The sequence below is a fragment of the Neoarius graeffei genome, chromosome 17 (genome assembly GCF_027579695.1).
Source record: "Neoarius graeffei isolate fNeoGra1 chromosome 17, fNeoGra1.pri, whole genome shotgun sequence".
NCBI classification, from domain to species: domain Eukaryota; kingdom Metazoa; phylum Chordata; class Actinopteri; order Siluriformes; family Ariidae; genus Neoarius; species Neoarius graeffei.
Window position 1 is genome coordinate 28,105,800 of NC_083585.1, and position 22,247 is coordinate 28,128,046.

The following is a 22,247-nucleotide window of genomic DNA, read 5'->3' on the forward strand; positions in this document are numbered from 1 at the left end:
GTTTTAGTGACAATATTTATGTGATTTTGTCCCAATATCTGCCAGAGAGTGCTTTGTGGTTGCGTTGAATGAGTGAATGATTCAGTGTTTTGTGTGTTAAAATGCTGGTGTTCTAACCTCCCGTTTTCCAATTGCATGTTGCATGCCACTGAATGCAGAGACTGAAGAAGGTAAAGAAAAAAAAAACCCAAACCCATAACCTCAATCAAACTTTTCTTCAACTCCATGTTTGAGCGGTATTTCGTAACGCCTTTATCGCTGCTGCCAGACATTTTCATTTGCATTTTTATTGTCTCCTGTCCCCATTCTTCTTTGCCTTACTGTTGGTGTCTCTCTCGCTCTCTGTCTCTCACTCACTCTGTCTCTCTGTTCCTCTCTATCACTTGGTAGCCACGTCCCAGACTTTCTCAAAGCCAAGCTAAATCTCGTTGGAGGCGGAGCGTGGGATCAGAACTTTGTTGTCTTTTAAGCTCCACTGCTCTGATGTCCCCCTCCCCTCCCCTCCCGCTTGTAGACTTTTCAGCTCTGCAGTGCTTTTGTGTTCTTACCATCCAAAAAAAATAAGAGAAAGCTTGTCTGTTGTCTGGCCTTGTCTGTGTTCAGCATGTTTTCTGTGATAGAGGTTTTTTCTTCTTCTGCATGAGCTGCTTTGGGTGCTGCTTTCATGCCTCTACCATCTGCTCGTACCACTTTACACACACTTTACTCTGTGGGCTTTGTAATTTCAAATTCTTAAACTTTTTTTTTTTAACTTTTGTTTGACAAATGTCATTCTTTGAAAGCAGATGCATTTTCTGTGATTAGGGTGAAATTGGCTCGGAAACCTCTCGAAATAAGTCTGTTATTACATCCCTGGTCTGGCAATTTAATCCGTTTGTTACCATGCTAACATTAATTTGCCAAGACGTCGATCAGTGGAGCCACTGAGTGTAAATGGAATTCTGTCTGATAATTAAAAAAAAATCATTTGAAATGTAGTTCAGAAACAGAAAATGCATCAGAAATGGCATTAGCCTAGAGCTCTTGAATTCTCCAGCGCTACAGCTGCTAACACGGGCATTTTCCTGACAGTCGGCCGTAAACAGTTTGCACATCATGAGTGGGCCCAGAAGGCGGCCTACCTCCTGGGCTGCACTCTCGAAGAACTTTCCTCATCCATCTTCAAACATCATCCAAAAGGAACCCTGCAGAGATCCACCTCCTTCCGCCAAGGTCCAGATGACATCGGCGCTGGAGAAAGCCCAGGTACACACCTTTTGATCTGACAGTCCGGACACACTAAACATGTCGAGTAAATAATTCAAAAAGTCATCATGATGTGCACCAAATGCCTGAGTTCACTACCAAGTGTTGTTCATCACTGAAGCAGAAATGCTTCCAAATTAATTTTATGAGAAAAGATCATCTTCATGAATTTAGACAAAAATGCTGATAGCAAGAATGTTGTTAATTTTTTTAAAACAATTTTTGTGTTGTTAATAAAATGAGAGTGCTTGGTAGTAGTTATATTTCCGTTTAAGACACGTGCTCCTGAAGCTTATTTGCCTTGCTTTGGTTTAAGCTAACGCATTGCTGATGATTCAGGTACAAAAATCACGGCTCTGGAGTGTCTGGAGGCCTTGGCTGCTGGGCTCTACGCAGAACTCTTTACTCTCGTCATCTCCCTCATCAACCGGTCAGCCCCTTCTCTGCTCATTTCCTCCATCCTCAGAACAGCACCGTAGCCCTCACCACAGATGAACTTAATGGAGTGTGGCTAAGGGCTTTCACTTTCTGTGCATCTCCAAAGCAAGAAGGCATAATTTAGCAGTCCATAGCTTTATTTTTGTGCATTTTATTTATTTTATAATAAAAAGAGGCAAGCTGAAATGGCTCCAAGTATAACCTCATGATTTTGAAACGTTATCATTTTATAAATCATGTAAAAACATATATCCTGGTCAGACTGAAATTGCATGTCATAGGATTTTCATTTTCTCTTAATATCACTTCAAGCGAGACTGCCTTTCGATTTCATAAAATCGGGTTCCCTCTGAAATTTGGTCATTGTGATGTATGTTTATTTCTGCAATATATATATATATATATACTGGGTGCGATTTGCTGGGGGGGATGGTGGGGATCATCCCCCCCCCCCCCCCGGTTTTTATCTCTGTTGAAAAAAAATCCTCGGGGACAACCCCGTCAATAAAACAAACAAACCAAAAAAAAAGTTGACATGACAGGCATGTTGTGACACAGTTTTCTATGGTCTACATTGCACTCACTTTCAAAATGACCCGAAGTGGCAGCTTTGATGTTCACGAACGTCCCCAGCAAATAGATACATTGTAGATAATAACAATATCTTTGCGTTCTATGCAGGGATGCAAACAGCGCGCCTTTTGGCGGATGCCGCCTTTTTCACGGCCGTTTTTTTTTTTTTTTTTTAGGGGGGACGTTGGAGTGTCTGATTATAATTTCAAAGTAAATTCTGTATTAAAATTACTAAATAAGCAAATCCGTTACAGTCCATGAAACAGGAAGTATAAGGATGAGAAAAAAAAAGTTTAAATCGGAAAGCTGCGCACAATGTGAACTGCGCCATCAGAGCAAACTGTTCATTTAGTATTCATGTATTTTAGTGATTTTCGAGTCACTGTCCATTTAATCCGGAGGGAGAGAAACATCACAGCAACGCGACAAGCAATGCGAACTTTGTTGTGTGTTAGTGTTCGTGTATTTAGTCAGAGAGATAGGAAGATGAATTTACTATCTCTGGTTTAGTGTTCGTTTTCATTTAGTGTTATTCATTTGATATCATCGGATGTTATTGAGCTGTTAGCCTATTGTTACCTTAATTTTGTGACATTTCATGATTTAAAAAAAAAAAAATCCCCCCTTCTGGTTTTTTGACAAATCGCACCCTGTGTGTGTGTGTGTATATATATATATATATATATATATATATATATATATATATATATATATAAACCAGGCCATTCTGTGGCTGGGAAGTTATTTAATTTGAGCGGATTCCCGAGCAAATAACGTGCATAAAATCGCTCGCTTTGTGCAGTCAAGCAGACAGAAGAAGTCCGTGTGTGCGCATATGCAGGCTTACCTTTGGCCGTGCGCTGACAGTTCCATTATTCCGTCGCTAAACGAACAGCTGATCACACCGAGGTGCTCGCTGAGCGCCGATATTTATTAGTTTGGTCCTGCGTTTCCTTTCTTTCGTATATAACATAACGTCTTTTCTTCTCCCTTTCCGTTACTGTAGTCGGTCTTTCATGTTTCATTCGCGTCCTCTGTTTTTCTCTCCTGTTTCAAATTTGTATCCCACAATGCCTTACGCAAACAAGGAAAGCCCAACACGTGATGCATGACGTGGTATCTTGAATTGTGTCATGGTGAAGCAGGAAAAAATACTGAAGAATTTAGAGCCACGTGGCCTTAAATTCATTCATTGTTTCATTTTAAAAAACCTAATAAAATTGGAAATCTGTGATTCGAATTCAGTAGCTATTGGTCCATTAAACAAAAATAATTGGGTGTCAGGGAAAGTTCTTTTTTACCTTTTAACTTGAAAAATCTGAAAGGCAGTCTAGCTTTAATTAGAAAGCAAATAGAGTGTCCGTGTATATGAATTTCTGAGGTTAAAAAAAAAAAAGTCTAAAGCATTATATCTGAAATAAAAAAAAAAACACATCCTCCCATGTGAATGTAAAAGTCAAAACGTTCTGGTTTAAAATGTTTACTCTTAATGGCTATACAACTACAGAAAATATAATTTCTCAAAATATATCCATGTTCTGGAAAGGCACAAAATTGATGCAGTTTAGAAAAATATAGTTTTACAAAAACAAAAGTTTGAAACAGTTCAACTGGAGACAGGCTGAACTGAGAATGAAAAAATGTCTAAAAAGCAACAATAATTAGGATAGTGATTTGATGTAAAATTACAGTTATGATCTCAAGTGACATGGAGGTGATTTTACATTTGTATATTTTCCTAAAACAGTGTTAAATTGACTGTGTGCACAGTATGCATGAAAGAGTTAAAGGCTAAATGAGTGTAAACTGCAAATAAATGGTAAATGAAAACTTTTTAGTAGACTTGTACACAGACGATGCGAGATGAGGTTTATTACAAGAGATGGATTTTGGTGCAATTCATAAAAAAAAAAATCAATAGTCTTACAGATGCACAGTGAGTTTAAGTTAACATGAGGGTTTTGTGTGCATGTATATTTTAGAGCACTGAAGTCAAGTCAGCACTCGCTGTGCTCTCTTCTAATTGTGGACACTCCGGGTTTTCAAAACCCTCGGCTAGCGAAGCGCGGCGCCACTTTTGAGGAGCTGTGCCATAACTATGCTCAGGAGCGCCTGCAGGCCCTGTTCCAAGAGCGTACGTTTGTCCAGGAGCTTGAGCGATACAAGGAGGTACAACAATGAAGATGTACTTGAATAATCAGTGTTGTTCTCTCTCTCTCTCTCCCCCCCCCCCCAGATCATACTGTGCTTTATTGATTGATTAATTCCGTCTTTAATCATCAAATTATATACAATTAATTGATTGGCAAATTATGTAGATTTGAGAATTAATTTTTATAACTTATTGTTGTTTTGCTGCGGTTTTGTTACATGATTTTCAAATTGACCTGCCTTGTGACCAGAAGAAATAAACCCCGGGATGAAAATGATATAAATTGCTGGGATCAATCAGGCCAGTGCTAAATTATATCTCTGTCTCGAATACTGTGACATTAGGATTTGATAACGTTTCAAATAGTGAAGCAGTTTTAGCAAAATCAGAAGACAATGATAGAAATGTTGAATACGATTGGCTCTCATTTTCAAAAACATCTTTCCTGTTTTATGTTCAATAAGGCGTTATATACCCTGTCCACACTAGGGATTTTGTACCGATACGAAACTACTTTCGTACCCCAACACCTGTCCACACTAGCAACTATACCAGTACTGTAGCGGTATAACTGTATCGGTACGAAACCCACAAATGTATGGGTTTCGTATCGGTACTGTAGCGCTTCGCTGTAGTGTGGACAGATGAAGCGGCTCTGTATCGATACAAATATAATGCGCATGCGCAATGAACCATTCCTACTTCTTCCGAGTTATTCATACAATACGCACGTGCTTTCCAGCTGTAAATAAAACGTCAAAATGGCTCAAAACGACCATGGAGCTACATGGAGCAAAGAAAGGGGGGAGAAAGGGAGAGGGGGAAAGAGGGAGGAAGAAAGGAGGGAGAGGGGGAAAGAGGGAGGAAGAAAGGAGGGAGAGGGGGAAAGAGGGAGGAAGAAAGGAGGGAGAGGGGGAAAGAGGGAGGAAGAAAGGAGGGAGAGGGGGAAAGAGGGAGGAAGAGGGGGAAAGAGGGAGGGAGAGGGGGGAGGGAGAGGGGGGGAGGGAGGGGGAGAGGGGAAAAAGGGAGAGAAAGGGAGGGGAAGAGAAGGGAAGAGGGAGAAAGTGAGGGGGGAGAAGGGAAGAGGGAGAAAGTGAGGGGGGAGAAGGGAAGAGGGAGAAAGTGAGGGGGGGAAGGGAAGAGGGAGAAAGTGAGGGGGGAGAAGGGAAGAGGGAGAAAGTGGGGGGGAGGGAGAGGGGGGAGGGAGGGGGGGGAGGGAGGGGGAGAGGAAGAAAGGAGGAAGAGGGGAAAAAGGGAGAGAAAGGGAGGGGAAGAGAAGGGAAGAGGGAGAAAGTGAGGGGGGAGAAGGGAAGAGGGAGAAAGTGAGGGGGGAGAAGGGAAGAGGGAGAAAGTGAGGGGGGAGAAGGGAAGAGGGAGAAAGTGAGGGGGGAGAAGGGAAGAGGGAGAAAGAGGGAGGAAGAAAGGAGGAAGAGGGGAAAAAGGGAGAGAAAGGGAGGGGAAGAGAAGGGAAGAGGGAGAAAGTGAGGGGGGAGAAGGGAAGAGGGAGAAAGTGAGGGGGGAGAAGGGAAGAGGGAGAAAGTGAGGGGGGAGAAGGGAAGAGGGAGAAAGTGAGGGGGGAGAAGGGAAGAGGGAGAAAGTGAGGGGGGAGAAGGGAAGAGGGAGAAAGTGGGGGGAGGGAGGGAGGGGGAAAGAGGGAGGAAGAAAGGAGGAAGAGGGGAAAAAGGGAGAGAAAGGGAGGGGAAGAGAAGGGAAGAGGGAGAAAGTGAGGGGGGAGAAGGGAAGAGGGAGAAAGTGAGGGGGGAGAAGGGAAGAGGGAGAAAGTGAGGGGGGAGAAGGGAAGAGGGAGAAAGTGAGGGGGGAGAAGGGAAGAGGGAGAAAGTGGGGGGGAGGGAGGGAGGGAGGGGGAAAGAGGGAGGAAGAAAGGAGGAAGAGGGGAAAAAGGGAGAGAAAGGGAGGGGAAGAGAAGGGAAGAGGGAGAAAGTGAGGGGGAGAAGGGAAGAGGGAGAAAGTGAGGGGGGAGAAGGGAAGAGGGAGAAAGTGGGGGGGAGGGAGGGAGGGAGGGGGAAAGAGGGAGGAAGAAAGGAGGAAGAGGGGAAAAAGGGAGAGAAAAGGAGGGGAAGAGAAGGGAAGAGGGAGAAAGTGAGGGGAAGAGAAGGGAAGAGGGAGAAAGTGAGGGGAAGAGAAGGGAAGAGGGAGAAAGTGAGGGGGGAGAAGGGAAGAGGGAGAAAGTGAGGGGGGAGAAGGGAAGAGGGAGAAAGTGAGGGGGGAGAAGGGAAGAGGGAGAAAGTGAGGGGAAGAGAAGGGAAGAGGGAGAAAGTGAGGGGGGAGAAGGGAAGAGGGAGAAAGTGAGGGGGGAGAAGGGAAGAGGGAGAAAGTGAGGGGGGAGAAGGGAAGAGGGAGAAAGTGAGGGGGGAGAAGGGAAGAGGGAGAAAGTGAGGGGGGAGAAGGGAAGAGGGAGAAAGTGAGGGGGGAGAAGGGAAGAGGGAGAAAGTGAGGGGGGAGAAGGGAAGAGGGAGAAAGTGAGGGGAAGAGAAGGGAAGAGGGAGAAAGTGAGGGGGAAGAGAAGGGAAGAGGGAGAAAGTGAGGGGGAGAAGGGAAGAGGGAGAAAGTGGGGGGGAGGGAGGGAGAGGGAAAGAGGGAGGAAGAAAGGAGGAAGAGGGGAAAAAGGGAGAGAAAAGGAGGGGAAGAGAAGGGAAGAGGGAGAAAGTGAGGGGGAGAAGGGAAGAGGGAGAAAGTGAGGGGGAGAAGGGAAGAGGGAGAAAGTGAGGGGAAGAGAAGGGAAGAGGGAGAAAGTGAGGGGGGAGAAGGGAAGAGGGAGAAAGTGAGGGGAAGAGAAGGGAAGAGGGAGAAAGTGAGGGGGGAGAAGGGAAGAGGGAGAAAGTGAGAGGGGAGAAGGGAAGAGGGAGAAAGTGAGGGGAAGAGAAGGGAAGAGGGAGAAAGTGAGGGGGGAGAAGGGAAGAGGGAGAAAGTGAGGGGGGAGAAGGGAAGAGGGAGAAAGTGGGGGGGAGGGAGGGAGGGAGGGGGAAAGAGGGAGGAAGAAAGGAGGAAGAGGGGAAAAAGGGAGAGAAAAGGAGGGGAAGAGAAGGGAAGAGGGAGAAAGTGAGGGGAAGAGAAGGGAAGAGGGAGAAAGTGAGGGGAAGAGAAGGGAAGAGGGAGAAAGTGAGGGGGGAGAAGGGAAGAGGGAGAAAGTGAGGGGGGAGAAGGGAAGAGGGAGAAAGTGGGGGGAGGGAGGGAGGGAGGGAGGGAGGGAGGGGGAAAGAGGGAGGAAGAAAGGAGGAAGAGGGGAAAAAGGGAGAGAAAAGGAGGGGAAGAGAAGGGAAGAGGGAGAAAGTGAGGGGAAGAGAAGGGAAGAGGGAGAAAGTGAGGGGAAGAGAAGGGAAGAGGGAGAAAGTGAGGGGGGAGAAGGGAAGAGGGAGAAGGGAAGAGGGAGAAAGTGAGGGGGGAGAAGGGAAGAGGGAGAAAGTGAGGGGAAGAGAAGGGAAGAGGGAGAAAGTGAGGGGGGAGAAGGGAAGAGGGAGAAAGTGAGGGGGGAGAAGGGAAGAGGGAGAAAGTGAGGGGGGAGAAGGGAAGAGGGAGAAAGTGAGGGGGGAGAAGGGAAGAGGGAGAAAGTGAGGGGGAGAAGGGAAGAGGGAGAAAGTGAGGGGAAGAGAAGGGAAGAGGGAGAAAGTGAGGGGGGAGAAGGGAAGAGGGAGAAAGTGAGGGGGGAGAAGGGAAGAGGGAGAAAGTGGGGGGGAGGGAGGGGGGGAGGGGGAAAGAGGGAGGAAGAAAGGAGGAAGAGGGGAAAAAGGGAGAGAAAAGGAGGGGAAGAGAAGGGAAGAGGGAGAAAGTGAGGGGAAGAGAAGGGAAGAGGGAGAAAGTGAGGGGAAGAGAAGGGAAGAGGGAGAAAGGGAAGAGGGAGAAAGTGAGGGGGGAGAAGGGAAGAGGGAGAAAGTGAGGGGGGAGAAGGGAAGAGGGAGAAAGTGAGGGGGGAGAAGGGAAGAGGGAGAAAGTGAGGGGGGAGAAGGGAAGAGGGAGAAAGTGAGGGGGGAGAAGGGAAGAGGGAGAAAGTGAGGGGGAGAAGGGAAGAGGGAGAAAGTGAGGGGAAGAGAAGGGAAGAGGGAGAAAGTGAGGGGGGAGAAAGGGAGATTCGTTTTGTTTGTTTCTTTCTCAACTGCCTCGCGCGTTTTATACGATTCGACTGAATAAATGACCACCAGAAATGCAGACTGTACATTGACAACAAAAAGCACACACGCGTTGTTTCATCCGCCATATTCTCGGAAGAAAGTTACTCGGTAACCACGGAAACATTTCGCGCACGCCCGTTTCAACTTCCGTAAAAGAAAACCACAAACATTTCTCGCTAGTGTGGACAGATGCACTAAACTGTACCGCTGTACTTTGTATCGATACAGTTATACCACTATCGTACCGGTGTAAGTGTGAACACAGCAATAGTTTAGTCACTGGTCACAGGGTAACCAAAGAAACTCCTCACACACCTACAAAAATCAGTGATGTCCTCGTGAACTAATGACCCCTCTGTTCCCATTTAGGAAAACATAGAGCTTGCATTAGATGACATAGAGCCCAGTACTTCCTTATCTGTAGCAGCTATAGACCAGGCCTCAACCCAAGCGCTGGTAAGCACCTCCTCCTCTTTCCCACTGTCCCTTGCTGTGTGTCCAGCACTGCAGATTAGCATGGTGATCTTTCTCCCTCCATGCTCTGGGCTCTTCCTGAAGCAGTGCGATGCACAAACGCAGCAGCTACCACTTGCATGATGCACCTCTGCTTTTTTTTTTTTTTCTTCCACTTTGTGAATGCCTACTCCATCTCATTTATGGTAATTGTCGTAATGATTGTAATGTGGAATGTAGGGTTGTTTATGCCTCCTGTGTTGAATGTAATAAGGACCGTAATGACAGTGGAGTGTCGAGTGTGGTTTTTTTTTTTTCCCCTCTTTCTTTCTCTCTCTAACTCTCACACACGTACCTTCTCTTGTACAGACAGATGTGGATATGATAGATTTATAATTGCACTTTCAATACTTTCAGATTGTAATGAGCCTGTAAATTTATTCTTCAGTTGACAGAACAAACATTAGCAGCAGCTATACTTTCATCACTTTCCTCTATAACCGTCATAAAATCATGGGGGGGAAATAACCATTTTCATTGACATCACTGTTTGAACTTTTTTTTAACCAACAGTACTTATTTCGTACCACAATTTAGCCCAATTATTCAGAAGTACTTAGATATCATTTTATCCCCCGCTGGCTGAAAGGCCCGAATGGGGATTATGTCGTGGCAATTTACGTCCGTCCGTCCGTTTGTCCCAGGAAGAAGGGTGCTCACCTTCTGAAATCAACTCCTCTCACTATTTGTGGAGGAATTTCACAAAACTTGGCAGGATTCTTTGTTATATGTCGGTAATACGCATATTGCAATTTTGTTAAATTTGGTCACATTTTAACAGTTTTACAGCCCTTGATTAACACAGTTATACTTGACAATTTCATGAGTGTTTTCTCCTTCTGAAATCAACTCCTCTCACAGTTGTTGGAGGAATTTCTCGAAGCTTGGCAAAAGGCCTTGTTATATGACGGTAATACACTTATTGCGATTTAATTTCGTTTGTGAAAATTTGACCAGAGTTTTGACCCTTGATTAAATAACTTGTACTTTGACAGTTTCATGAGGGTGTACGTTCTTCTGAAATCAACTCCTCTCACAGTTGTTGGAGGAATTTCACCAAACTTGGCAAAAGGCTTTGTTATATGACCGTTATACGCATATTGAAATTTCGTTTAATTCGGGCAACTTTTACCAGAGTTCTGCCCTTGATTATTAACAAACTTGTACTTTGGTAATTTCATCAAGGTGTGCTCGCTTTCTGAAATCAACTTCCCTCACAATTTTTATCCCCCGCTGGCTGAAAGGCCGGAAGGGGGATTACTGTATGTCGTGGCGATTTCCGTCTGTCCGTTCTGGGAAGGGTACTCACCTTCTGAAATCAACTCCTCTCTCAATTTTTGGAGGAATTTCACGAAACTTGACAGGATTCTTTGTTATATGTCGGTAATACGCATATTGCAATTTCGTTCAATTCAGTCGCGTTTTACCAGAGTTATGGCAGAGCTGCCAGCGGGGGATATTGTATTCTCAGAGCACTGTTATTTAAGGCCGTCCAACACGTCGGGTGAATCCCAAATGGCGTGAGAACACATAGTTTGTTTTTATATACACTACCGTTCAAAAGTTTGGGGTCACCCAGACAATTTTGTGTTTTCCATGAAAAGTCACACTTTTATTTACCACCATAAGTTGTAAAATGAATAGAAAATATAGTCAAGACATTTTTCTGGCCATTTTGAGCATTTAATCGACCCCACAAATGTGATGTTCCAGAAACTTAGGTGGTGTTTACATTAGACCGTATCAGCGGATCATCAGATTAATGTTTTTAAAACGATTCGCATGCACACAGCAACGCCAATACACGGATACGCTAATCACATGACTAATTAGACGGCACGCAAGTTGAAATGTGTAGTGCAGCTCAGCGCTTCTTCCTCAGCGGCTCGGCTCCGCACAGGCATCCTGCGCGCCAAATCACTCCGCCCTGAACAGCGAGTGCCCTTTGGAGGGTGCGCACTCCGGCCCTGCGCAGGTCACAGAGCGCGCGAGTGAAGCGCACGAGCAGTGATTCGGGACTGAGCCGCTGTGTGTGTGATCCCAGTGCGTATCGGGCATGCGCGTCACTTACCACTTGCAAGTGGAAGGATGGCAAGCCTAAAGACAATCATAACTACACAATGGGTAGTATTTGTATCTTACCATGAACAACATTAAGAATGACAAAGCAAAGCATTATATTCATACTTTTATACTCTTTAATGAAAAACAAAAAGGTGATACAAGGCGGAAACAATAGCAGGAAGTGAAGTCTGCGCCGTTTTTCAGCAGTCGCGTCACATGACCAACGTGGCATGAACAACGCCAGCGAATCAGGAAGGTGGATGTCACAGTGACGTTGTCCAATGACGACGTCAGCTAGAGCTCAGCACTGCGTTTCCTCGTATCTCAATGTTTACACAGCACCGGATCAGATACGAACTGGGTTGAATACGTGGGCCCTGGCGGATTCAAGTTGTTCCGCCTGTGGAGTCGTTTCCCGGCGTTTTAATGTGAACGGACAGTGCATCCGCGACGAAAGCGAGACAGATACGGTCTAATGTAAACACCACCTCAATCTGCTCAAAGGAAGGTCAGTTTTATAGCTTCTCTAAAGAGCTCAACTGTTTTCAGCTGTGCTAACATGATTGTACAAGGGTTTTCTAATCATCCATTAGCCTTCTGAGGCAATGAGCAAACACATTGTACCATTAGAACACTGGAGTGAGAGTTGCTGGAAATGGGCCTCTATACACCTATGGAGATATTGCACCAACAACCACACATTTGCAGCTAGAATAGTCATTTACCACATTAGCAATGTATAGAGTGGATTTCTGATTAGTTTAAAGTGATCTTCATTGAAAAGAACAGTGCTTTTCTTTCAAAAATAAGGACATTTCAAAATGACCCCAAACTTTTGAACGGTAGTGTATGTGATTTATAAAATTGTTACATAGGTTCAAGGTCTTTAAAAAAAAAAAAAGCATGCCATTAATTTATTCACAAGACTTGTTTTTCTACATCAGGTGTGATTTATTTATTTTTTATTAAAAATAAATAATCAGGTGACAAAAAATACAGTGTGGGATCTTTTGTATGTAAATATTTTAAATATTATGAAATCCATTTCATTCGTACCTTAATTTTTAACTCCGTAAACTGAGACATAGCTTGTATACAACATAGCTCATATTAGGGACTTTATACCTTATTTTGTTATGAGCATTCGTACTGAATTAGTGTTCCCCAGTGTTAAGTATTCTTAATGTAATAATTTGAAAAAATAATGAAGAAAAAAATATGTTTAGTCAATTCAGGGAAGTTCAGTCCGACAGTCTATACTAGGGCTGCACGATATCAGAAAAATATGCGATATTCGATAACATGACTGAATATCTCGATATCGATATGTATCACAATAATTAAATATATAATGTTTTTCTTACCTCTACTCGCCGTTCTGCCCTGTCTAGCATTTAAAAAAAAAAAAAACACCCAATGCATCGCTTCCATTCCAACATTATTTTTTTATTGGAAAAACATGGCTACACCTGCAATGGTGTCCATCAGTCATCTTTAAATCTCTTAATTTTTGTGAGCGCAGCAGAAATATATTCGGGGAAGTATACAGTCTCTAGACATCGTGTCTTCAGCTCGAACTCTTCAGTCAGAAAATGAACTGTGAAACTCAAGTAGGGTTCTGTGGTGCGACTTGACCATAGGTCTGTAGTACTTGCGTAGTACTCCGCTCCACTTACTTCAAGTGTAACTGATTTTCAACACGTGTTGTACATGTCTGGAATTGCGACTTGAGAAAAATAATTCCGTGAGGGAATTTTATACCGTCGGTCCAGTATTGAAATCATGTCCACAAATCCACTGCCGGTAACAGCTGTCATTGGCATCATGTCTTTCGCCAAGTATCTCGCTATGCCTGCCGTTATGTCTTTGTGGCGTTTAGAATGTGTCTCATAAGGGGTTATACTAGCAAAGCTCTGCTGAACTGTAGTCACCTTCGTAATTTTAGATGTTGAAGGACTTGGCATATCATTGGACTGTTTGCTGCTAACGCTAGCTTGGATCTCTTCGTACAGGTGTTTATGGTTGTGTTGTACATGCTTATGGAGATTTGTCGTGTTCCCCTTGGTAGCTGCCACCACTGTTTTACATGTCTTGCAAAGTACCTGAGTTTGCAGTACGTCATCCCTCCTGAATCCAAAGTACTTCCAAATAGTAGACGTGCGGTTTTTTTTTGGAAACCAGTTCCTCCTCACACAAGTTTGTCTCACCACACTTGCTACCGCTCCCACCTTCCGCCATCACCACGAGGCTTTTACTTGTTTTGCAATAGGGGGCAGAGTTATCCCGCGGCGCTTGTTGACATTCGAATGTGATTGGACGGCACAGAAAAATGTGCCTTTTATTGAAATTTAAGTAATTTTTGCGGTATGTGTATCGCAAACTATGATATCGCGATATCGATACTTTTTCGATATATTGTGCAGCCCTAGTCTATACATACATACTTTTTTTTTAATTAAAAATAAATTTTTAAAAAGGTCCACTGAAATGCATTTTACACATTTCACTGACATCAGCAAAACAATTTATTCTGGTTCCCACCACTGGAGTAGTCAACCACAAGCTATAAGACAAGAAAAAAAAATTGGCAAGCCATTAAAGCCAGTAATTGCTTAAGTGGACAGCCAGAGTGCAAAGTTTAAAATCGCCTGCCTGACTTCCCTGGAGCTTTACTTCAACGCGAGGCTTTTAATGAGGAATCTCGGGCTAATGGGTCGTCTTTTGTTTGTGTGATGTTAAGATGATTAGGCTTTTGTGACTCATGCTTTTCCCGCTCTATTTCACAAAGAATGCTCAGCAGTGCTGCATTTCTGAACCCTGAACTGTGTTTGTGTGCATCTTCTTGCGCGTGTGTCAGGTGAGGACTCTGGCGAGGACTGATGAGGCACGCGGATTGTTGTGGCTGATGGAGGAAGAGGCTCTGCAGCCCGGGGGCTCCGAGGAAACTTTGCTGGAGCGCCTTTTCAGCTACTACGGCCCCACAGAGGGAGAGGTCAAAGGTCAGCATCATCTCTCACACACACCCTCAACATAGGCAACCCAGTTCTTCCAGAATACCTTACAGTTACAGGAGATGGGTTTGTGTCTTCACACTTTTTCAAATCCACATCCCCCCCTCCCCTTTCATCTAGGCCCGAACCTTCTACTGAAGAGTGAGAAGCAGTATCACTTCCTGCTGGGTCATAGTCATGGCACAGACTGGGTGGAATATGATGTTCTGGGCTGGTTGTGTCACGCCAAGCAGAACCCAGCCTCCCAGAATGCTGTCACTCTGCTACAGGACTCGCAGAAGTAAGACACACCTCCCAATGACTAGCAGAAGCATCTTTATTTGATTATACCGTAAATCCAGTGTCCAGTTTATTGTATGTTTTCGTGAATTCTGACACCTAATAAAACTGTCTCGGCTGGCTTGAGAAGTTGAACGAGCACCAGGAGGCTCAGTAAAAGTGAACTATTATTAGCAAGTACTTCTTTTAACACTCGTCTATTACCGAGCAATATCACTATAAAACAGAGGACTGTATTCTTGTTGGCTGTTGAACGGTTAAGAATATCTTATGACCTTGGGTTGAGGTGACCTAGGTATAAACGTTACGAGAGAGCGCTTGTCGTGAGAAGCCGAAGAAGAGAATGTGAGCATTGAACTGACTCTGATATGCCCCTTTTCCACCAAAGCAGTTCCAGGGCTGGTTCGGGCCCAGTGCTTAGTTTGGAACCGGGTTTTCTGTTTCCACTGACAAAGAACTGGTTCTGGGGCCAGAAAAACCGGTTCCAGGCTAGCACCAACTCTCTGCTGGGCCAGAGGAAAGAACCGCTTGCGTCAGTGGGGGGGGGCGGAGTCGTTAAGACCAACAACAATAACGAGACCGCGAAAGATCGCCATTTTTAAGCGACGAGAAGCAGCAGCTGTACAAACGCGAAGTCATCCATTATTATTATTGTTGTTGTTGCTTCTTCCGCGTTGTTTTTGCTTTGATATTCGCGCCAAGGTTTATGCAAACATAGCGACGTAACTGACGTATACAGCGACGTAGCTGACGTATACAGCGACGTAATGACGTGGCTTCCTTTAGCACCGCGAGCTATGGAAAAGCAAACTGGTTCTCAGCTGGCTCGCAAGTTGAACGAGTTGTGAACCAGCACCGGCCCCGAACCAGCCCTGGAACTGATTTGGTGGAAAAGGGGTAACAGAGGGAAACACCTGTGTATAATCCTGAAGCTTCAAAAAAAAAAAAACCTACTTCTCTCTTCCAAGTTCATGCTTGCTTGCATTTTTAATAAGAAGAAAACACAAAATTTACTTCACAATCCAGCAGCCTTTGTGGACTTGGCTAAAGGGTTTTCTGTGTCTCACTGTTTAACTTGTCAAACATGACGCTAACATTTTGTCTCTTCCTATTCTTGCTTTTGCTACTCAGGAAGAACATTAGCGGGTTGTTCATGGGGCGTTCAGGAGGCGCCACCGTGCTTTCAGGCTCCATTGCCGGCCTTGAAGGAGGTTCTCAGCTGGCCCTGCGTCGGGCCACCAGCATGAGGAAGACTTTCACCACCGGCATGGCTGCCGTCAAAAAGAAGTCCCTGTGTATCCAGATCAAGCTGCAAGTGGTCTGTACAAAACTATTTAACTGTATTGTGAGACAGCCTGAAAAAAAAAACCCTCAAAGGAGGAGGTAAATCTGTTGTATGGTTTGTGTTTGCTGCACCAGGATGCTCTTATAGACACAGTGAGGCGTTCCAGGGTGCATTTTGTGCACTGCCTGCTGCCCAAAGCAGAGGCTCTGAGTGGAGAGCTGCGTTTTCATGGAGAAAGCTGTGACACGGGGCTCATGCAGCTAGACGTGGTGCTGCTGCGCGCTCAGCTCCGAGGCTCCAAGCTGCTTGATGCTCTGCGCATATATCGCCAAGGTAGGACACGAGAGTGCGATGATTCAAATCCACCTGCACAAACCTCTCCATGCCAGTAGAGACGATATAAACGTGCGCATTTTGGTTATTTTCATATACTTGACTGACAAAATGGGCAAGTCCATTAATTCTTGAAAGTTGAAAAGAAAAAAAATCCACACTGACTTGTCTGGTTTCTTATTTAGAGCCTACTGATAATCCTCCCAGCACTACACGTTGATGAGACTTTATTTTCATATGCTGTGCTTTTGTTCTGGTGTGGGATTGACAAGTGTGGTTTTGTCAGTTTTGACAATGTAGAAATGACCCCCGGGTGACTTCACATTCCACCAAATCAGTTCCAGGGCTGGTTTGGGGCCAGTGCCGGTGCTGGTTCACAACTCGTTCAACTTGCGAGCCAGCTGAGAACCAGTTTGCTTTTCCATAGCTCGCGGTGCTAAGGGAAGCCACGTCATTACGTCACTGTATGTGTCAGTTATGTCGCTACGTTTGCATAAACCTTGGCGCAAATATCGAAGCAAAAACAAGAAGAAGCAGCAGCAACAATAATAATAATAATGGATGACTTCGCGTTTGTACAGCTGCTGCTTCTCATCGCTTAAAAATGGCGATCTTTCGCGGTCTTGTTATTGTTGTTGGTCTTAACAACTCCGCCCCCCGCTGACGTAAGCGGTTCTTTCCTCTGGCCCAGCAGAGAGTTGGTGCTAGCCTGGAACCGGTTTTTCTGGCCCCAGAACCAGTTCTTTGTCAGTGGAAACAGAAAACCCGGTTCCAAACTAAGCACTGGCCCCGAACCAGCCCTGGAACTGATTTGGTGGAAAAGGGGCATCAGTCATCAAAGGACAGCTTCGCGTTTTTTTTTTTCTGTAAAATACACTAGCCTGAGAACAAGACATTTGGTTTAATTCCAGAAATAATCAAAATAAGAACTAATTCGGCTTAAGATTCTGATTTTATTACATTTTTCATGAAATTAACTGGAGTTGCTGTTAAAAGGTAGGTTGATGCTGTAAGCAGTAAAGTGAGCGAGCTTGTATTCAAGAACATGCATACATTATGTGGATTTAATTTGTTCTGGTGAATATCATTTCTATGAATTATGCAGCAAAATCAGCAAAGCGTGTCATTGTAAAACTTCTGGTTTCCAAAGCTGATGTTAGAGTCAGCAGAAATTTGTGGAGATTTGCCCATTGTACACTGTCCTTGTCCTTGTGTTGATCTGGTACTGGGAACTTTCTCATACAGCTCATCAACCTCACACAATCAGCTCAGCATTTGGCTCTCCTCTCTCTTCAAGGTTACCCCGATCACATGGTGTTCTCCGAGTTCCGCCGGCGCTTTGACGTACTCGCACCACACCTGACTAAAAAACATGGACGTAACTATATTGTGACAGATGAGAAAAGGGTGAGTCACTTTCTGTGTGTGTGTGTGTGTGTGTGTGTGTGTGTGTGTGTGTGCGCGCGTTTTTTTTTTTTTCTCCATTAGCTTCTCTACTGTGTAATCGATTATGACAACGCTGGGGGCCCCTGAGCTGAGTAATGACCAGCTCTGCTCATCGTTCTTTTTCTATCTCCGCTGTCTCAGCAACAGAACAATAAAACAGCTTAAATCAAAGACCTCAGTGAAACCTTTCTGAGAACCATCCCGTCCTCCTAACTAAACTCACCTCAGGGAAATAGAATATCTCAAGGCCAAGATTAGGATGGTTATTATATACTACGAAGAATACTGTGAACTAAGACTAAGTACGGTGCTGCTTTCTACAGTATATGCAACAGAGGCTTAATGGGAGTTTAGAGACACTTCCCTTTTTTAATTTTCGACGTAAAATTTGATTTGCGGCAGTATTTAAAGACCTGAAAGCTGTGCAAGAGAGATTTAGACGAGAAAAAGGCAGAACTATCTATAAGGGAATATCCCAGTCAGCCAACTTTAATGGAATTTTCCAGCTAATTTATTTCTACTTTGTCTGTAGTGTATGCACAATTATCACCAACAGCAATTTCAACATGTTTACCTACGCTCAGAAAGGAATGGGGAAACCTGTTTATACTCACAACTCTCTGATTTAGATTAGATTCGATTCGATTCGATTCGATTCGATTCAACTTTGTCATTGCACATGTCACAGGTACAAGGCAACGAAATGCAGATTGCATCTAACCAGAAGTGCATCGCAGTAAATAACACAAGTGTAATATACAAACAGGAATTACAGGGTATGGAATGGTATTATGATATAGATATGTACAGTATGTGCTGATCTTCATCCCAGCCGAATGCGAAGCGGCTGGGATGAGGATCAGCACCTCCAAGTCCGTAAGCCGGAAACGGGTGGAGTGCCTATTCCGGGTCAGGGGGGAGTTGCTACCAAAAGTGGAGGAGTTTAAGCATAGACATCCTGTTATTACGTAGACGGAGCATCCAACGTAAATTCTAAAAGCGCTGACGAGACGCAGGGCCGCCATCTTGGAGTGGTGATACGCTGCACTCAGTGTAATGCGCCATAGACATCCGATTATTACGTAATAATAGGATGTCTATGTAATGCGCTGGCAGCACTGGCTCGCATTTTTTTGTCATACATGTAGCTATGATAAAGGATAGCAGTGGGGTTATTATTCATAGCTGGCTTCACGTTAATAGAATATCCTGATATTAAGTGAACAGACGTCGGAGATTGTTGAAGTTGAGGAAACGGTGATTAATATCCTACAAAAAATGTGTGAATACTAAATACATTAGATATAAACAGCTTAACATTTTTCTATCGGCTATAACCACCAATCTGTTGCAATGGATAGGGTAAATTCAGGTAAAGTGGGACACTTTTTTAAATAAAATGCGGTTTTAACAATCTAAATCCATTATAATGATTCAAATGTGTGTATGTTTTCTTTAAATAGATTGTTAAGAACATATCAAAGGGGAAATTAATCTCATCTCATCTCATTATCTGTAGCCGCTTTATCCTGTTCTACAGGGTCGCAGGCAAGCTGGAGCCTATCCCAGCTGACTACGGGCGAAAGGCGGGGTACACCCTGGACAAGTCGCCAGGTCATCACAGGGCTGCACATAGACACAGACAACCATTCACACTCACATTCACACCTACGGTCAATTTAGAGTCACCAGTTAACCTAACCTGCATGTCTTTGGACTGTGGGGGAAACCGGAGCACCCGGAGGAAACCCACGCGGACACGGGGAGAACATGCAAACTCCACACAGAAAGGCCCTCGCCGGCCACGGGGCTCGAACCCGGACCTTCTTGCTGTGAGGCGAGAGCGCTAACCACTACACCACCGTGCCGCCCGGAAATTAATCTAGTCAGTGAATTTATAAGAGCCTTTTACATCCTTCAACACAATCTGACCCCCCTTCAGCAAAGCTGATGTATTCAGGTTGAGTGGGGCACTTTGTTTGGTATGTAGGATGTGTGTGATGACCATATATTGACCACAAACATTTTTTTTTTGTTTTAAAGCATATCAAAACATTTATTTATAACAAATTAATGTCAAACATAAAAAATATAATGTAGTAAATGAATAAACTAGTAAATAAATAAAAAAGGTAGTATATGAATAAACATTTAATAACAATATATATAATATTAGCATACAACATTAAAACATGACTCTGTTTGAAATGGTTCGCTCGTTTGAGCAGGAGTACGCTGAGCACCAGCCTGGCATCTTGTCTCTTGTCTTCTTCTTCAGTCGTGTAGTATGGTGCAGTAATAGACGTTACCTTGATATATATGAGTATCTCGCGCTTATCTCACCACTCCAAGATGCAACCGTATTTCTTGCGTCAGAACAGCCAACGCTCCGTCTACGTAATAATAGGATGTCTATGAGTTTAAGTATCTCTGGGTTTTGTGCACTAGTGATGGTAAGGGGGGGCGGGGGGCGGGAGTTGGACAGACGGATCGGGACAGCGTCAGCAGTGGTGTGGACGCTAGGGCTGGGTATCACCAGATACCTCACGATACGATACTATGGCGATATTTTGCCCACGATAACGATATTATCACGGTACAGCGATTCTGCGATAATTGATATATTGCAAGAAATTTCAACCACATCACGATATCTGTGTCACTGAAGAAAATCAGAATTTACTGACCACTGTAAAATTACATTTCACTTACATAACTACACACTCTTGCCAGACATATATTTGTCTCTATTCTACTGCTGGCAAAACCAAGAGTTGCTTCACTACAACATACAGAAAATTCCCATTTCTGTGCTAGTATTCTCAACTTTTCTGTAAGCATGGACACATCAGTGCTGCTTAACAAGCAGAATCAAATTGTTTTATGAAAACTTAAAACTTGCACTGCAGACTGCACATACATTTCAGTGCTAACACTAATATCAATTTGTTCTTTGTAAACTTGAGAACATATACCGGAGAACATTTAACTTGTGCTTATTTTGCAGGAACAACACACTGTCTGAAACACACTGAAAAGTGCAGTGGGCATCTTAATTGGAGCATCTTAATTTAATTGGAGCGAAACAGGCTTTGCAAAGTGCATTCTCTTTGTCCGGCTCACTGTTTTGTTTTTTTTTTTTCTCCTTTCCTTTGGAATCCAAAGTGCCTCCAAACATCTGCCTTAAAGTTCGGCGGCGTCTCTAGGTTTATGTTAACAGCCATGCTTGCCTGTTTTTTTTTTTTTTTCCTCACTGCAACCGCCGGGGGAAAAAAGAGAAGACGAAGAGTGCCTTGCAGTGAGGTAGCGGCACAGCGACACCTCGCGGAGCGGAGGTGCGGAAGTCGTACTGGATTTACAACCCGTCTGAAACATGATTTTATTATTTGAAAAAATATCGATATTCAAATTTTGAGTATCGATATTGAATCGGAAGACAAAGTATCGCGATATATCGCCGTATCGATATTTTTGCACACCCCTAGTGGACGCTAAACCGGTCTGTGGTGGTAAAGAGAGAGCTGAGCCAAAAGGCAAAGCTCTCAATTTACTAGTCCATCTACGGTACGTTCCCACTCTCACCTATGGTCACGAGCTGTGGGTAGTGACCGAAAGAATGAGATTGCGGATACAAGCGGTAGAAATGAGTTTTCTCCGCAGGGTGGCTGGGCTCTCCCTTAGAGACAGGGTGAGAAGCTTGGTCATTCAGGAGAGACTCGGAGTAGAACCGCTGCTCCTCCAGATCGAAAGGAGTCAGTTGAGGTTGTTTGGGCACCTTGTTAGGATGCCTCCCAACGGAGGTTTTCTGGGCATGCCCCACCGGGAGGAGACCCTTGGGCAGACTCAGGACATGCTGGAGAGATTATATCTTTCAGCTGGCCTGGGAACACCTCGGTATTCCCCTGGAAGAGCTGGTGGAGGTGGCCGGGGAGAGGCAAGTCTGGGCTTAGGCTGCTACCCCCACGACCTGGATCCAGATAAGCGGTAGAAGATGGATGGATACAAATGTGCGATATGAATGTACTATAGTGCAATGGTATGATATGATCTAGATATTTGCAGTATATACAAAATGCAGTATGAATAAACAGTAGTGCAAATGGTGATAGTGCAGTGAAGTCAGTTCAAGTCAATTCAGTTTGGTCGGGGGGGGTTGGTGAGTGTGTGTGTGGGTGCACCGTTGAGATGGGGGTGTGTGTGTGTGTCAGCATTCTTCCTGAAGTCCATGATGAGCTCCTTGGTCTTATTGGTATTGAGCAGCAGGTTGTTCTCGCTGCACCACACAGCCAGGCGGTCCACCTCCTGCCTGTAGGCTGACTCATCGTTGTCCTTGATGAGGCCCATCACTGTGGTGTCATCCGCAAACTTGATGATGGTGTTAGTGTAATGTACAGGTCTGCAGGCATGAGTAAAGAGGGAGTAGAGGAACGCATCATAACCACCAATAAACTCTAATTTCCACGTATATCTATCCTTTGCTTCTTTCTGACTTAGATTATCCAAATAATCCGGTAGTAAAGCTTTTTTAGCTGTAGCTTTCTTCGAACTACAGACGTCTGACATCATCGTCAATATCGCTTGTCTTCCATATTTAAACAAAGTTCACTTGTCCCTACCAGGACGAGGGTAGCGACGGTTGGTAATGTAAGTGTGACGTCAGTGCAAGGGGCCTATATATGGAAAATAGGACTGTTTTAGAAAGCAAATTCTGTGTAGCAGTTATTGTCCTGTTTTAAAATGTAGGTTTTTTTATGCCTCCGCCACCGTAAGGTGCAAGAGGC

At 44.3% G+C, this 22,247-nt stretch overlaps 1 protein-coding gene across 5 annotated transcripts in view; it reads left to right on the forward strand.

Annotated features, from left to right (window-relative positions):
- The window catches only part of myo18ab (myosin XVIIIA b), a 257,442-nt gene that overhangs the window by 156,919 nt on the left and 78,276 nt on the right, over positions 1-22,247 (forward strand). For all 5 annotated transcript variants that reach the window (XM_060943952.1, XM_060943953.1, XM_060943949.1 and 2 more), the window contains 9 exons: positions 1,072-1,245; positions 1,585-1,675; positions 4,239-4,425; positions 8,905-8,991; positions 13,970-14,111; positions 14,244-14,403; positions 15,534-15,720; positions 15,822-16,020; positions 17,318-17,427. In XM_060943952.1, the coding sequence (XP_060799935.1) occupies positions 1,072-1,245; positions 1,585-1,675; positions 4,239-4,425; positions 8,905-8,991; positions 13,970-14,111; positions 14,244-14,403; positions 15,534-15,720; positions 15,822-16,020; positions 17,318-17,427 (1,337 nt within the window). The remainder of the gene's footprint in view (positions 1-1,071; positions 1,246-1,584; positions 1,676-4,238; positions 4,426-8,904; positions 8,992-13,969; positions 14,112-14,243; positions 14,404-15,533; positions 15,721-15,821; positions 16,021-17,317; positions 17,428-22,247) is intronic.